At 39.7% G+C, this 17703-nt stretch overlaps 1 protein-coding gene across 4 annotated transcripts in view; it reads right to left on the bottom strand.

Moving 5' to 3' along the window:
- Positions 1-8200, bottom strand: part of rbm20 (RNA binding motif protein 20) — a 67193-nt gene extending 58993 nt beyond the window's left edge. The window contains exon 1 of one of the 4 annotated variants that reach the window (XR_007569995.1): positions 7559-8200. Coding sequence is in view for 3 of the 4 variants with exons in the window: in XM_050045300.1 (XP_049901257.1) it covers positions 7559-7680 (122 nt within the window). In the remaining variant the exon portion in view is untranslated. Of the gene's footprint in view, positions 1-3776; positions 3867-7558 lie in introns of those variants that run through there. The other 3 variants (XM_050045300.1, XM_050045301.1, XM_050045302.1) reach the window with 3 other exon arrangements.
- Between the last annotated feature and the right edge of the window lie 9503 nt (positions 8201-17703).

The following is a 17703-nucleotide window of genomic DNA, read 5'->3' as shown; positions in this document are numbered from 1 at the left end:
AGTGCAAAGCCTACCCGGTCAAATTCTGAAGTCACTTAATATTGGCACTTGAGCAAGGACTTCCATGTAAGACATCAATGAAAAAAGCCATCCTTTCACACCGGCATGATTCGTGGCTGGACACCATCAGTCAGTAAGTTTACATGCAGCTTGAGAAAATCGAATTATTGGCTTAGTCTGACTGAAACCGGACTTTTAAATGCATGTTAACAGCTTAGTCCAACTGAAATTGATCTATCCACAGCTCGACTAACATACCAAGATAATTTGATTGAAAATTTAACTATTGCTGCATGTATCCACTTAGTCCAACTGGAGTCGGACTCGGCATTCTGTGCATGCACCACTTCTTCTTTCACAGGCTTTCACCCGGAAGAAGAAGGAGATGACGTAGCAGCAGTGCAGTAACTCCCAGTAAAACAAACAAACAGACACCATGGTGACCGAGAAGCAGAAGACGCACTTTTGGATGGACAAGGAAATTACATGTATGCTCCGACAGCTAAAGGAGCTAAACATTTTGAAATTTATGGATGGTAAGAAAATGCGAAACGCAGATTTATTCAAAAAAGTTTCTGAACAAGAACCGGAACTAGTTCGATACGCACTATCACACTTAAAAAGGACACAGCGCCGCCTATCGAGGCGGAGTCAGACATACTTGATCAGAAATTCAATTTTCTCTTCTGCATATATGCTCAAGACGAGAAGTCTGACTTGACTGATTAGCTGAGCTATGAGCTTAGCTTGACTACTGCTTGCATGTAAACGTGGGTCGCACAATCACCAGCCTTCACCTGAGAGGCCCGTGTTCGCTTCCAGTGTGAATGTAGAGTCAAACCCCGTTATTTTTTTGTCAACCTAACCATGTGATTTTGTTGCCTTAACCTACCCATGTGTGTGTGCTGGCTAACGTAACCACGTGCATTTGTTGTTGAAGGACAAAAAAGGCTGAACTTGACACGGTGTCCCAGAACGTCAACAACAGACGCACCCAGGCTACCTTGCACGTTATATGTCCACGACCAAGTCATCATACCAGACAAAGTCGGAGTGAGAATGTGTTGGCAAAGCACTGGCAATGAGATAGCCAGCTAACCACACATGCATTCACATGCATTTGCACCGAACTGGTCTACACCAACAACCCACAAAGAAGCTCAGATTACATCCCACACAGAGGGAGCATGACTTCATTCTGTGCCCAGGATGCCATTACTCTCTATCTTTACAAAGCATATAGTGTTTTGCTGCTATATATATATATATATATATATATATATATATATATATATATAGCTAAAATATCTATGTAAAAATTAACCTTCTCTTGCATTTCCTCACACCATTTGAGGGGTGACTCCACAAATCCTGTGTATGATGGTGTTTTTTTATGAACATATTTTACAGACTGTATGCTAAAGTGATCTTGCAACATGCATTTAATAGTTGTGACAATAGAAACATGATGTGAATTGATTCAAATTCAACATGTACAAGAGCTTTACATCATTAAAATCATAAGAGCAACCCTCCCCAAATAAACCACCAAAAGTTTGTTAGAGAGCCACATTACAAGTTTATGTCTTTTCTGTTGTGCTTTCTTCACAATGAATTTTACACAGACAGGTTTATTTTGGGCAAATAAGACAAGCTCACTCTTTCTGAATCGAAGGGAAGGGGATATTCTTCTTTTCATGGCACAATGTTGTGGTTTAGGCTGGTACCATGGATGGTATCATTACAGACTGCTCTTAGCCTTGACATATGTCACCACGAAATAAGAAGCCAACATGGCTCTGGTAACTATGAGGTCTCAAAGGCCCCTGCCTGGTGCCATGCAACTGTCAGCCATTTAACATCAAGATTAGCCACAGTTGCTGCCACGTGTCAACACAGCAATGAACACATGCTTAAGGTGGTGGTGGGGGAGGGAGATGGAAGTAAGACTACAGGAGGTGACACAATAAATATACAAATCCTGATATTACATCTAGTCTATGGGGCAGTGAGGATTTTATGTTAATATCACAAACATCCTCCTCATGAAAATTCAACCCATTCACCAGACTTAACCTTGGCATTGTACGTTTCTGCAAATTATGGATATGTTATATTTGTATGTTATGTAGTGTAAATGTTGAAACTTTACATATCATCACATAGTTATGTTTAGGCACAAAAACCACTGGGTTGATGGCAAAATCCCTGCAGGAAAAAGAGCTATGTCTCTGTAAAATGACTACCGCTTTTGGTGGCACTATCTGACAGGAATAGCGGTTTGTGGCACTATCCCTAATTAGAAACGATGATACATTATGGTACAATGTCTTGGTAAAAAAACAGCCACTATGGTAAAATATCCCAGGTGGAAAAACAGCAATGACTCACAAAAAAAACAACCACATTTGGTTGTGGAAAAGACACTGAAAACGCCGTAATGACTCACTAAAACACAACCACTTTTGCTGTTTGTTGGTTTCAAACAGTGGTTTAAAGTGGTCTGCAGCTTGGCAGGCATCTCACCTATAGGTACCACACCATCCCCTCCACCTCCAGATGATACTATCAGCTCATATTCTATGCCTATTTAGAAACACTGATATGCAACGTACGAAACATGCAAATGTAATATATTTGTAGTTTGCAGAAATGTACAATGTTACCATTTTCTTCTGGTGACTGGGCTGTATGTTTCAAATTCCATTTAGTGGGAGTGTTAGGGTTATCATTTGTACACTGCCTTCATTTCTGTACAACCACCTAGCCTCTTTGGGTAAACCATGAACCACCATTGTGTTGCAGGAATCAAAAAAGAATGGTGTCCCTCTCTGAAACAACAAAACAATCACTGCCTTTAATTTGCTCAGCCTTGTTCAAACAAATTCCATAGATTTCAAAGGAGTCCCTTAGTGTCACAGAGCTGTAAAGCCTGCTCCCTAATCAGTCGCCACATCTAAGTCCAGACAACCATTTGGGCAGAGCCACATGAGGTGCAGGAAAGCTCACCAGATTAGCTCTTGTTAATGACCTTCTGTGGTATAGGACTGACACCCTCACTTAACCAGCCAGGTTAAGTCACCTATGGAGATTTGTTCTAATATTCTGAAATAGTTAATCACATACAGAGTGAGACAGACAGAGATAGATGGGCAGATGGATAGATCACAGATCAGTTACAGGACAAAAACAACAAATAAACCCACATAAAAATCACACCTCCTGATGTAGGCAGAAAAATTGTCTTTGATTATAACAAACGTAAAGGTACAAGATTCAACTGAAAAATATTATTATTGTAGAACAGAATAACACAAAATGAACTGCAACAATGCCACCACAGTATTTGTTTTCAGTCAGCCATGGCTATATACATTTAATTATGTAAAAAGTAATAAATAACTTTGTATTTTGAAAATGAAATTCTTTGTTTTGTGACATGGGCATTACTTAATCATTATTTATCTGCTCTTATGCTGTTGAAGTTGGCATACAACACCGTAGAGTCTAGCAGTTTTTACGACTACCCACAAAAAAAAAAGGGCAACATAACATCTAAAGGATTTATTTTATGGTGCTTGACAGCAAATGGCTCTCTTTACAATCTTGAATGTCAGAAAGGCAACATAACAACATTTGGTGCCTCCAGGTTTTGTTGTGAAATGTAGCTGTGGCTTTGCCGGCACCGCAGCTCGAGAAAAAAAACCCGTAACACAAAGCGCAACCCCCAATAAAGCCGAATAAATGACAGAAAAGCACAACTGAGCGAGATTTACCTTTCCTGTGGCATTTTCACACATCAGTGTGTTGATGAAGAGCTGCAGGGGACTGTGGTACAAGGTAACATTTGCTTAGACAACTTTCCCTTCTGTGACATGCTGCCAGAGTGATATAGAGCCAGCAGGTGGGAAACAGCGGTAAGATGAGGAAAGTGAAATAGGAAAAACAGAGAAGGGACGAATGTTAAGACAATACCTAATCTCTCTGACCACAAATCATCACTGAGCACTCATCACCAAACCAAAAGAAAATCAAGACTATAACTCTAACCACTTTGATCTATGAGTCCGATCATTACTCATCATGCCATTTGTCTCTGACTAGTTTTTAGATCTTACTTGCGCGGGCACTACATAATAATACCAGTGGACTGACTTCTGACGACACAAGGCTTATGTTTCGTTTTTTTGTCTATCTTTTTGTCCATCTAACATTCACACAGTGATTTATGTTCTGAACAGTCACAGAAGACACGGATATGCTAAAGCGATGGCAGATGCATCAGTCCTTCAACAGGAGGGGTACATACATTACCTTTTTAGATCACTGGAGTTTAACATTTAAGGACTACAGGAGGAGTAAAAGTGACTACCTTGTTTTTCCCTGGCCTTATATTATTTGCATTTTCACCTGAGTAAAGTGATATTTTAAAAAGTACTGAAAAGTTAATTTATTTACTCTTGTCTGACTGCGTTGGAGGCATATGATAATGTTGGAGTAGTCCTGATACAACAAACTATTTTTAGCCAATACGACAGGTTTATAAATCTTAAATTCTGCTTTATAGTATGGATTTCTACTTTACTGCAAGTTACTTTCTCAGATTATATGCACAAAGAAACGACTGTAACCGACACCTTGGTTTTAATATTGGACGGCCTGTTCAGAGAACGCCCAACAAAGGACAGGTTTTTATATCGCTTAAGCACAGAACCAAATAACTTAAGACCACAACTTTTATCCTGTAACCGTATCACTGTAAAGACTCCGACAGGTGTTAAGACCGCGACTATGATTACATCAAAACTCAGACTGTGAACAAATAACAAGGTCCTTTTTATTCCATTAAAAAAGGGATGTTTAAAGAGGATTCAAGAAAGTATGCAGAGTTACGGTGTCAATGTGTTAAAAGATAAATATATAGAAAGCTTATCCCTGCATGGAAACTAATGTTGGACTTTTTTAAGTACTATGTAACTACTACAACTTACCAAATTGGTTTGGTTATTTATCAGTTTCATTTACTATGATCTTACTATTTGAATCTGTATTTCTATAATTATTACAACTTTCAGTTCATTTTGTTGTTGTCTGTTTGTTTGTTAGTTTTGTGGCATTGCCTTTTTCTACCAACAACACCTGTTGCACCCTCAGTTGTCTGAGGTGGGGGATCTCTCCTTAAGCAGCCTAGGCCACAGTTTCTCCCTTTTTTTATCACTAGGTTTTGTTAACAAGTTTTGCTTAGAATGCTCGGGATGGGCTAGAAACCATTGTTAGGTGGGCCTAATAATATTGGGCAATAAACTTGACTTTAAAAAGTGAATAAATACATTTAAAATTACAGTTTAATGCACATTAGGATAATTAAATATTGTTTAATTTTTTTTGCATGAAGCCTACCTGCATTTGTAATCCATGAATTTTGGAATTTGATATTTTCCGGTACTTGTTCAGCAGCTAACAAGGACCGGAAAATCTTGAAAACAAGAGGGGTCAAGGAATGGAGGGTGTCATATGCTGTAAAGATTGTAAAGCCCCTTGCGCCAAATGTGTGATCTGTGATACTGGACTATACAAATAAATTTGACTTGATTTATCTAAACTATATTGTAAGTCTTAAGTATGCAATGTAAGGCTAATTAATTAAGTTCAGTATAGCTGATCAACTGCAGTATACGCTATAATAGTACAGAAACTACAGTGAAATAGAAACAGACAGTGTCTTCAATTACACAATATAAACATGTAACCTGTGACTTATAGCAGTTGTGTATTAACAGACCATTAAATAAAAATATTACTGATTGACTAACACAAAATCTTAGAAAACCCTGCAGGATGTCAGGTGGGGCAGCACATCCTTAATTAGTAGATGATCTAAAATAAGCAGCAGATGGAAAATCCATGTATGGATAGCTATAACCTATTACTTAGCAAGTAATCTACTAACATGTTGCCACAACAACACATTCACACCAAGTACACACTCGCAATTTGCTTGAATTCATTATTACTCCTGGTTCCATGACAATTATCTGACAGATTAAGCTACTTTTTGCAGATTTCAGTATACGATAGTGACTATACAGCACAGTAAGTCTTAGCAGGTGACAATCTGATATTCTCTTCAAATCAAATCCTATAACTGTTTGCTAATGTGGACGGGAATACTAAACAATTAAAAAAAAAAAAAGAAAGAAACATTCAGTCCTCGGCTGCGACAAGTGTCTTAAAATCTCACCCGGTGCTGAGATACAGCTATATTGCAAGGCTGACAGACTAAATGTAGGACCTTGACATGATTTCACAGCAAAGGCGCTGTGACGTAAATCACTTCACCAGCTGCATTTTTGTTTAAAGACATTTTGTCGTAATTTCCCAATTAAACACACTTAAGAAATTGCCCAAATCTAAAAGTGTTATAGACAAGATGTGGTATGTTCAACATAAATGTGGTGGTTTTACGTATGCAGTAAATAGTGAAAAACCTATTTTGGATATTAAGAGTTGGAAATTAGCTTCTTTGTCCACCTGCTGCTGCGGCTGGTGGATTCCAAAGTCTATCAGTCACTCAATAGATTACCATAGTTGTTTTTGGCTGGTGAGTGACTTCAATATTCTACAAGCATTTGGCTGGTGGCTGGTGCTAATTTTCCCCCACAGAAACTAATTTGTATTGATAACCACATTCACTAAAAGTGTTGCCTGTGTTTAACTAAGCTTTACAGATTCAATTTTGTATATTGTTGTATTTTGAGAAAATAATATTTATACCCCAGTGGTAAAGATGTTGATTTAGGACAGATAAAAAGCATTAAGTGGTTCAGTTAATTGTATTAAAAAATAAAATAAAATCCTAATGTGATTACTGTTAGAAAATATATGTGCTTGTGACATTTCTGTATTCGTACAGCTTTTAAAACACAGTCATGGTAATTATCTTTTATTCTCCTTGATGTACACAGTGAATGTAAGATAATATTCAACTTTGCAACTTGTCACAAATGATGACCAAGATTTGATTCGGTAGAAGATAAAGTTAAAAACATGATTTGTTTTACTAATAATTTCTAGCCAATTAACATTTGATGTTTACATAAAACCTAGCTACAATTTTCAGGTACTTAAAACAATGAACAAGTAGTGTATAGTTAGTGTATAGCACAAATTCCTGCAAAATACTGTCTCTCGCCTTTATGGAAGAGCACTTACTAAACATCTGTACATTATGTACAACTTAAAATTAATTTTAACGACATAATAGTATGAAGGAAATGTCAACATACTTAGTTTTGAGAAGTACTCCAGATTTTATTGACATATAATTCAGACCAGACACACAGCAGGAGATTTCACGCGGGCGGACATTCCAGCACATATATAATTCATCTTCGAGAAATACTTCCCACCAGCACAGCTACTTTACGCTGTATTCATGAATGCCACCATCCAAATCCCTGTGGAACGAATGAATTTTTCATACAGCCATGTGAGCACCAGGCATGTGCTTATACTGTATACACCTTCTGAGTTTGTGGCGGACATAACTTTCTCTTACCTCTGCAAGAGTTCACTCGTTGTTTCGGGGGGGTATCCGCCACTTTGTCCTTTTCCCAGCATTTTTGTATGGCCTCTCTTGACACTCACAGTGCTACTTGTCCGATCCCCAGTGTGCTGCATGGCAAAACAAACTCCCTAGCACCACCTGCAGCTTTAACACCCTTAGCCTCCCCCCTCAAAAATAACTACCACTGTCCAAAGACAGCAAATCCTGATGAGTCAACCTTCTCTAGCCTGCTCTGTTTTTCCCTCCACTTAGTGCATGGACAGATGACAGAAGGGCCAGCAGGAAGGAAAAGACCGGCTGCTGAGCACTTCAGCAGGGGCTCTTCTGCTCAGCTACTCCTGATCGACAGCAGCAAGGACAGCAAAGCGCTCTTTAGCCTCTTCTCTCCAACTCTCTTTCCCTACAAACTACGCAATGTGCACTAAATGCCTTTTCTTCACTTCCCCTCTTCTCCCAAGTGTCAAAAAATGGGGAAATCAGATCAGAGCCTCCTCAAAGGGAAACAGGAGGTTGACTGGGTGAAGTTAAAGAGGGAATAACAGAAGAGGTGGGCTCAGGGGACAGCAGAAGGGGGGTGAGTCAAAAGGGACCAACTGGGAGTCCCTGCCCGGGGCAGCTCCACGCAGCACAACAACAGGGACAAGAAAGTCCCTCCTGCCACAACTGATTATCACCTCCACAGTGTCATACAAACACACACCCACAGACACACACACCCTTGCATAGTCTGGGCAATGAAGGGATGCACTAGGGTTCTGGGAATGCAATCAGTCACTCAGTAGGTGTCGGGATCAATTTAGCTGCTGAATCATTGGAGGGGTCCGGTCTCCAGCCCCTGGAACAGCGTGTCAGATTATTCACATTTTGTAATGGTCTGGCAGTCTGAGGTTTCCCATCTGTGAGCCAAAAGGTGGGGCGTGTTTGGTAATAAATCACCATTAGGGGAAGAATAGTACTGAGTGAGAGCACATCAGCAGTCCTTGAAGGATAGGCCTACACCACACCTCAAAAGGAAAAGACGGGGTCTAGCTTGGTGTTGCCAGGTCGGATTTTTTATGATTTATTTTGGTTGGATAGGAAATTGGCATTGGATTGATATTGTGCCTGGAAACACAGACTGTGTCCAAAGGATCAGTCTGAGAATCTGGGCTGTCCTGTCTATTCCCAGAAATCGAAACTCTATCTCCACATAAAAAACATAATCATTTGAAACTAGATATTGGCTTAAAAAGGAATGTTTTCCTGAGGATTTAAAACAATTTGTGACAGATGATTTAAAAAAGATAAATAATATCATGGATACATAGAAAATATACACTCACAAATGCATTTGGCTCAGCATTTGGACTGTGAACCACCACTGGGTACCGAAACAACACCAGTTCCCAATCACAACACAGATTTTGGTGCCTTATTCCTGTGCCAGACTGTGTGTGTAGCGAGTGCGCACAGCAATGGAGATTAGCCCTGAAGTTAGCTGGCGCAGTTAGCCTCCCTTAAGTCTCAGCCACTACGAAAAAGATAAGAGAAATGTCTCTCCTGAGTTAGGGAGATAATCACTGATCCCAACTCAAAACTTATTTTGCTGTTATCTGTATTGTAACTGTTACTGAGTGTTAAATTATTGTATTTGGGTTTTATTTATTATGTGAATTAGTGATCTATGCAATTAAGTATACCTTAAACTGTTAGGAGTTCATATATTGGTCAATTTCACATTCAAATTTGCAATCCAAAAAGGTCGTCCTTTAGAAACAATTTAGGCACCATTTTAAAAGTATTGTTTTAGCACCATTATTGGAGAGAACCTAAATGATACCCAACCCTAGTGACAAGTGGCTTTAGTTCACATAACCCAAGCATTCTTATGTTATGTTATTATTTGGACTTATCCTGGGACTTAATGAATCTACTTTTTAAGTGTACAGTCATGAGAAGAAAGTTTTAGAGTTCTGGTGAGCTCTGAGATCAGTCAGAGTCTGTCACTCTCACTCCACACTGGCCGGTGCTTATGTTGGTAGCTTACAGCATACACCTGTTGATACATTAATTGTTTGGGGGGAAAAAAAAAAAGCACAAACAGCCCAGCAATCAAATGCGAGCAAATAAGACAAGGCAAAACAGGTTTACTTTCTTAAATTTAAGTGTGTATTTCAGAGATACTGTCCTCTACAGAGGGAAGCTGTTGATCAGCTCAAATCTCAGTCGACTGCAGAAGCACGCTGCCTCTCTCCCAGCAGTACACAAGGGCCTGAATTATAAATCTTGGTAAAAGGGATGGCGCGTTCCTTATCATCCAAGAGAGGAGGCATTCTCTCCATCTTCACGTTGTCTGCTTCAATGATGAATGGCAAAATTCAAAACACATCTGACAGAATCCTTGCTGACAACCACCAGGAAACTCTCGCTACGCTTTGCGTGTTTGCGGGCACGCGCATATATTCATGTGACAACTCTACATAACAACCCCCCCCCACACACACACTTATTTTTGGCTCTGTGAGAAAGCAGATACCACTGTAGCAATGCATGAAGTGGTTTCTATAATGGTGCACGTCTGGATGACTCAGTGTTGAGCATGGCAGTAACAGAGGTGAATTACAATTAAACTGTTTGTCCGGTAAAATTCCTGCAATATTTCACAACCGTCAAACTTCACATCCAAAATGCAAAAGTTACCACCACAAATGTTTTAAAATAATGCTTCCTAGTTTAACAGTTCCCCTCTTGTGTCTCACCATCCTTTTGGAAATTAAAAACAGGAGACAGTGCACTGTAGCTGCAGCAATTTAGGGAATGGAAAAACATTTTAAAACCGTACATCTACAGACACACATAAGACATCACTGCTGATAATCCAATCTTTAAAAACGATCAGTGACACCCATGTGAAAGAAGTTCACAAGCATGTGTCTGAGTGAGTCCTTGCGTGTGTCAGTCTGTGTGCTGTGTACGTAAAAATGCTGCCTAGTTATGGTATCTGTAGTCAATCACACCATCAGTAAGGCTTTCTCACTACCCTAAAAGTGAGCTATCAGACCACAATTCCCACAATTCACCAGTGCTTTCTCACCGGCTAACATTAGCACAGTAGTGTGAGCTGAGAACATGCTGAGAAGTGATCCGTCAAATTCAGTGTGGCCAGCTGTGGTTGAAAAGCCAAGTGATGAAATGTAATTTTGATGATTGAGAGTGGTAGCAAGAGGCCTTGCAAAGAACTAACCGATGACAAACTGTGCAAGTCCAAGTCACAACTCACCACTCAGAGCCAGGTCTTACAGATACAGATTTACCTGAAGTTATGGCTGCAAACAAGTGGTTGTCCTTTACTGCTCTTGCACCTAAATCATCATTTCATCATTTAATACTCAACAATATTTGTCCTTAAATATGTTTAAAGTTGTTTCATTTTTTTGCCAGCCCAGTCAACAACATGGGATGTTTCTGCAAACCACAGATACGTGACATTTGTACGCTTAATATATATATGACATAGTTGAGATTACATGTATGTCTCTCTTCGGGGAGGGCTGTATAACACCTAGGAGAGACGGCTGCCGAGCAGCAGACAGCTGGCAGACCACCGTTCAAGACCAACATATGAGAGTTCAGGACATTTCCAGCCATGTTTGTAACAGCAAACTGGGTATGTCAAGCCAAAACATGTTTTCCTGACCCTACCAAGTGGTTTATGTGTTTTAACCTAAGCTAAAGCCTCAGCACAACATAAAATTGAAAACTGCAACTTAAAGAAATGTAAAGTATCAAAATATCATATTAAACAACTAAACTATAAATAAATGTACAAATGCTACATGTCCATGGTTTCTGGAGACATACAGTACCAACATTCATTCTGATTATTGGATTGCTTTCACTTATTAGTGCATTTATTACTTTTGTCATATTGTGTTTTGTACATTAAACATCATGAATTCTACATGTTATGGAAAATAATCCTTTGAAGGAATCAAATTTCACAAGATTTATGTCAGTACTACAGAATAGATATAATGTGCTACAAAACATCCAAACACCCTCCCTGATACATACTAAAAATAGGAATGCAGCCCCACTAGCTAGACCTGCAGGTTTTATATGACGGGAGAAGTTCACTCTGTCATTAGGGCTGCCACTAACGATTATTTTCATTGTCGACTAATCTGTCGATTATTTCTTCGATTAGTCGACTAATCATTTCATCGAAAAATGTGTTAAAATGTTGAAAAATGTCGGTCTGTCTCACCCAAACCCCAAAATTATGTCATCTAATGTCTTGTTTCATACTCACGCCAAAGGGTTTTAGTTCACTGTCACGGGAGAGTGTGTAAAGCTGCCAATATCTGAACTTAAGAAGCTGCAGTAAGAGTATTTCGAAGTACTTTTATAGTACTTTTCTATGAAAAATGACTCAAACCGATTAGTCAACTACTAAAATAGTCACCGATTATTTTAATAGTCGATTAGTCATCGATTAGTCGACTAATCGTGGCAGCCCTATCTGTCATCTTCAAATATATGATCAAATTTAGCTGAAATCTTGACAATGTCTTAAGGAAGAAACATTTTATATATATTTTACATAAATAAGCATGGCAGACTTTCAAGGTATGAGGCCAGAACTTTGTATGTGTGTGTCGGTTCTTCAGCTTGTGTGTTCCCAAATCGGTATGTGAGGATTTGAAAGCAGTACAGTATATCTTACCATGCATGCAGTCATTATCAGAAAATTAAGAGGTATTTAGAGTGTATCTAGTTTTATGGGGATAAAGTGAACAGAGAAATGGTTTGTCATTTGTGCTAATCCTGCTGGATGAAAAATGTAATGGCACCACGATCTCTCTGTATCAGTATCACCATTATATTTTGTGACACAATAATTCAGTGAAACAAAGACAACCATAACAATCCGTTCCATTTGCCAAATGCCAAAGTAAGACTGTGCTAAGTAAGAACAACTCCCTTTCCAGGCGATCAGTTTTCCAGAAAATGCTGCGGGTGCAGCTGAGAATGCCGCTCTGGAGCGGAGCATTCCCATGAAGACGGGAATGTTTATTTTGCAGCGGATTTAAGCTGACATGTGTGAAGCCATTAAGCAGGCTTAGTCTGTTAATTAAAGCCATTCTAATATTCTACCTTTAGCCTCATTAGAGTGAGACCTCTATGTTGAGAAATGAGCAGGCTACAGTATGTGACAAGCCGAAGCTCGCAAATTCATTCACGAACACATGTGACACACTTACATACACACTGAAGGTCAAATGTGGTTATGGTCATTGCATGAGAAGAAGGTATCTATTTCAGTGAGCCTCTTTTATTGTGTGCACACTTGAACAGGCACACCAGCCAGCACCAATGACATACTCTAGCATACAATAGTTTTTATCAGGTTTTGAAGATAATTGTATCTCTTTAAAAGATTCCTTTTTTTTCCAAACAGAATAAAAATTTCAAGGGATTCAAAAGTTCTTCTAGAAGTGTATATTTTGCAAGTTGGAAATGCCTGACAGAGCATTTACACAATCACAGAATAACTAGGAGCATGTTTACATCTGGTTATAACATGTGTATTGAGTGATCCGATTACAAGTGGACAGCGCTATATACAAGTGTAAACGGCCACCAAGACACATTGTGATCCAGTCCAGTCACTCAAACCACTTGCTGATGTGGTCTGGATGTGGTCTGTATTTCACCACGTCTTCTGTAGTATAAATGCTAATGAGTTCTGATGCATCCCAACACGGTATGGTGGTTGTTTTGGTGACAGTGCACAAACATAACTTGCTTTTTCTCAACAAGTTGGACCAAGTGTTGGGTGACCTTTCATTGTTTGGCCCAACAGAAGGAGAGTGTTGAATGCTGCTGAGAGCGGCTAACAATGGCTAACATGCCTAGTGAGACACATGACGGACACAGGTGTGAACAACGATGTCTATCGATCACAGAAACACATGTTAATGCCAGGTGTAAACAGGCTCTGTCACGCATCTCCAGCTGACCACTTGTGTTCAGATTTCGTAACTGCCTTCATCACTTACGCTAGAAGGTCAAAGGGCCCCGCACACAGTCACCATGTCCACGCTCTCACTAGCTGCTTGCTGGCATGCCTGGTGATCACATTAGAAGCTGTGTGGTTACAGCTGGAATTTAACATGTCTCCTCCCATGGCCCAAAACAATGGATGGTCACCCAACACTTCGTTCAACACGTCGTAAAATGGGCAAGTTATAAAGCGGGCAATAACGTATTACAAGCACACGAGTAAAAAAGTAGTTCCTTTGGGGAGCGAGTACTTTCCATGTTTTTTTTGTTTTGTTTTTTTAAACTGTGTTTCTGCACTTAACTTAGATGTATATTTGAGTCAGAAGTCTACTTTTTATTTCACTACATTAGCCATAATACTTTCATTACAACTAATCTGTTCTAAATGCAGGGATTGAGTGTAGGGGGCGAGAGTGTGCGAGGAACACCTCTACTGCAGATGCCAAGTTGCCAGCTGCCTGAAAGAAAAACAAGCACCACCTGTCTTTTCGTTACAATGTGATGATGACGAAGCAAAACCCAGAACTTTTTATATAAGACTTTCTATATCTAAAAAAGACAACATTTACATGATAAAGTGCTTGCCAAGCATCCTGAAAAACAGTGAGATCTCCGCTTCTGAAAAGACCTCTGCAAGCACATTAACGTAAGTTGTAGGGGAAAATGTTGTTGGCTAGCTTATGCTAGCTATGTTAACTTTTCATGTGTAATGTTAATCTTTGATGTTATGACAAGGAAGAGAGAGGTATAGGCTATTCTTAATTGTTTGATTAGCATACCTACTCTATTTCATATATATACACAAATAAACAGTGCCTTCAACAGCATTCAACCCAGCCTCCTGAGAGACAAGCTGCTGGATATGCAACTTCACCCAGACATCACTGCCCAGATTTTGGATTACCTCACGGGCCGGCCGCAGTACATCAGGGTGGATGGCTGCGTATCTGAGGTGGTGACACCAGGGTGCCCCAAGGAACTGTTCTGGCACCATTCTTCTTCACCCTCTACACCTCTGACTTCCGGTTCAATTCTGGTTCCTGCCATCTCCAAAAGTTTTCTGATGACTCTTTTATAGTCAGATGCATCAGCAATGATGATGAGGAGGAGTACAGAGGACTGATTGAGAGCTTTGTCGTGTGGAGCAACCGAAACCACCTTCAACTCAACATCAGCAAGATTAATGGAGTGGTGGTGGACTACCAGAGGAACCGGAGGCAACCTGCCCCAGTCACCATTCAGGGCGAGGAGGAAGAGATGGTGGACTCATACAAGTACCTTGGGGTCCACATCAACAATAAACTGGACTGGACTCACAACACAGATACCCTCTATAGGAAAGGACAGAGCAGGATGTTGTTCCTGAGGAGACTGAGATCTTTTGGCGTCTGAAATGGGCTCGTCAAGACCTTCTACCAGTCTATTGTTGCCAGTGCACTGTTCTTTGCTTTAGTTTGCTGGTGGGGTGGAGATAAGACTGGTGAGGTCAACAGGCTCAACAAGCTTGTGAGGAAAGCCCACTCTGTGGTGGGACTGGACCTGGACAGTGGCTGAGAGGAAGGTGAAGGACAAAATCTGTGCAATCCTGGACAATCCTTCTCACCTCCTGCACAACGAGCTGTGGTCGATGGGCAGCTCATTCAGCCAGCGGATCATCCAACCCGGGTACAGGACTCAACAATTCAGACGCTCCTTTGTGCCCACAGCCATCAAACTTTACAACAGCAGTTTGGCTAAAGCTACATCCAGCTCTGAACGGACTTATTTTGCATCTGATCAACATGACATTTGACACTTTATCTACCAATTGACACTTTGTCAGACTTTGTCTTTATCTTTTATTTATGGATCATTATTTTTATTTCTATTTACATCTATTTAATGTCTTTTTGTCTTGTGCTGCTGTGATACTTGAATTTCCCCTCTGGTGATCAATAAAGTATATCATATCTTATCTTACCTTGTTTGTGTTGAGTAATATATTAACCACTTTCACTTTAGTCATTTTGAATTTTGCTTTTACTTGAGTATAGATTTTCAGTACTCTACCCACCATTGGATGTCACCAAAACAACCACCGCATCCTACATTGACGACATAATCATTGTTGGGTGCGCATTAAAGTTTACCCTACAAAAGATATTTGATAAAATGCGTCCTGAACCACCTCTGCAAGTGGTTTGAGTGATCAGATCACAATAGGTCTTGGTGGCTGATTTACACTTGTATTTAGCGCTGTCCACTTGTGATCACATCACCCAAAATGTATGTTAATACCAGGTGTAAACAAGCTCTAAAAGTCATCATTACTCCCATGCCAAGAATATTCCACCACATTAAAGGGCATGCGGATTTCGTTGCAGGTTCTGATGTCCTGAAGCTGCTTTAAACATAGCTTCACTTCTCTCATATCAACTCAAACACATGCACCTACAGGCAGGAAGACACACTAAAGACAAACCCACAGTCAAAACTGTTCATCTAAATCACTAACAAAAAACCCCAACACTGTCTGTCATTTGCAGTATACACCTTGTTGCCCTTGTGGCTAACCCAGACTTCAGAGAACTTATGACCAGCTATCAGCATTTGGCCAGGGATCCAGAGAACATATGACCTCATAAAAGCAGCTTAAAAAAGGCATGAGGCACCAGCAATCACTGACAACAACAGCCTGTAAATTCCTCTGACAGCAGTTGCATTTTTTTATTGTTGAACTAAAATTACACAGTGACACACAGCCGTGCCACCGCATGCAGAATCACCAACATCTAATCATGTTGCTGGCTTTACGGAGCACGGACTGAAAAATAAATAATTAAACAGCTCTACAAATAGAGGCGAGTTTATAAACAGTTAAAGTTTTATAGACCTGAAGGACACTAACGGCAGCAATGAAACCTGCATAAGATCCTGTGTAAATGGAATTAGTCACAAACCCGAGAAGCTTTAAACAGCTAAGATTAAGAAAGAGTCTGTTAACACGTTCACAGTTTATAGACCTGAACAGCCCCAACACTAACTTGCAAGTGGCAAGTCTTGTAAAAAGATTGAACAGATTCTTGTGAGTAAATCTACATGGTACAAATTAGATGTGATTTTACAATGTCACACTTACCTTAAAACTGCCATTATAATCCTTTGATGGGCAAAAACAAGTAATGTCAGCTTACTCAATCAAAGTTCCTGCAGGGATGAAAAGAGTATCATAACATTATTCTGAAGTACTGTAGAAGTACTGTTACCCGACTTAAATATGACTCAGAATGAAAATAAGCAGTGTACAGAACTAATAAGAAAGTAGCTCTGGCTCAGGCTGCCTTCAGTTATTTAGTTACACATGATTTCTATGAAATCTTGAAAGTGGAATCCTGACTGTAAGCATTTCAGTGTACACCCTGTAAACCAGCCCTTAATAAATCAGAGATCTGTTCTGTATAAAAAAACTTTTCCAAAGATAGCAGTGTGACATAAGAGAACATAAGAACAGCAAACTTAAATTAAATATTCTCATGACTGAACTGTAGCAGCATAACTGTAGGTTTCTCTGTAATTTTCACCTGTCAGGGTTATATGATTATATAGCGTACTTAGAGGTGAAGTCAAGTAGAAATTCAGATTTTAGAAAGCAAAAAATGGTGAAAATGGTTTTAAAGTTGCTGTTATGAAATACCTGGTATTGGATAAATCTTTCCCTGGAAATGTCCTGCGATGTTCAGGACACTCAGCCTTTTTTAATTTCAAGTTGCATCATCAGAGAAGGTTGGAGAACCTCATAGTTAGCAGCCAAAACACCATGACAGTCTATGGGAAGTGAAGTGCAAGAACACCAAAACAATGACTTTAACCTTGCCACTTTAAAACATTGCTGTTTTGCTGTTGTTGTTGTTGTTTTTTTAATTTGTTTAATTTCAGGTTAAATTACAGAACTTTGAAATGTCATATAAATCACAGAATAAGCTACTAATCCAACACCCATCTATCTCCATATATCACACTTTGCCTGGGGCCAGCAGCTTGGGTCATGTAGTGAAATCAGGGGCCAGCTTGGCTGGTGACCTCTGGGTTCCATGAAGTCTGAGCCAGGGCCC

Source organism: Epinephelus moara, chromosome 5 (genome assembly GCF_006386435.1).
Source record: "Epinephelus moara isolate mb chromosome 5, YSFRI_EMoa_1.0, whole genome shotgun sequence".
Classification (NCBI taxonomy): Eukaryota; Metazoa; Chordata; class Actinopteri; order Perciformes; family Serranidae; genus Epinephelus; species Epinephelus moara.
The sequence above is the reverse complement of the archived record's forward strand: the minus strand, read 5'-3'. Positions and strand labels throughout refer to the sequence as shown.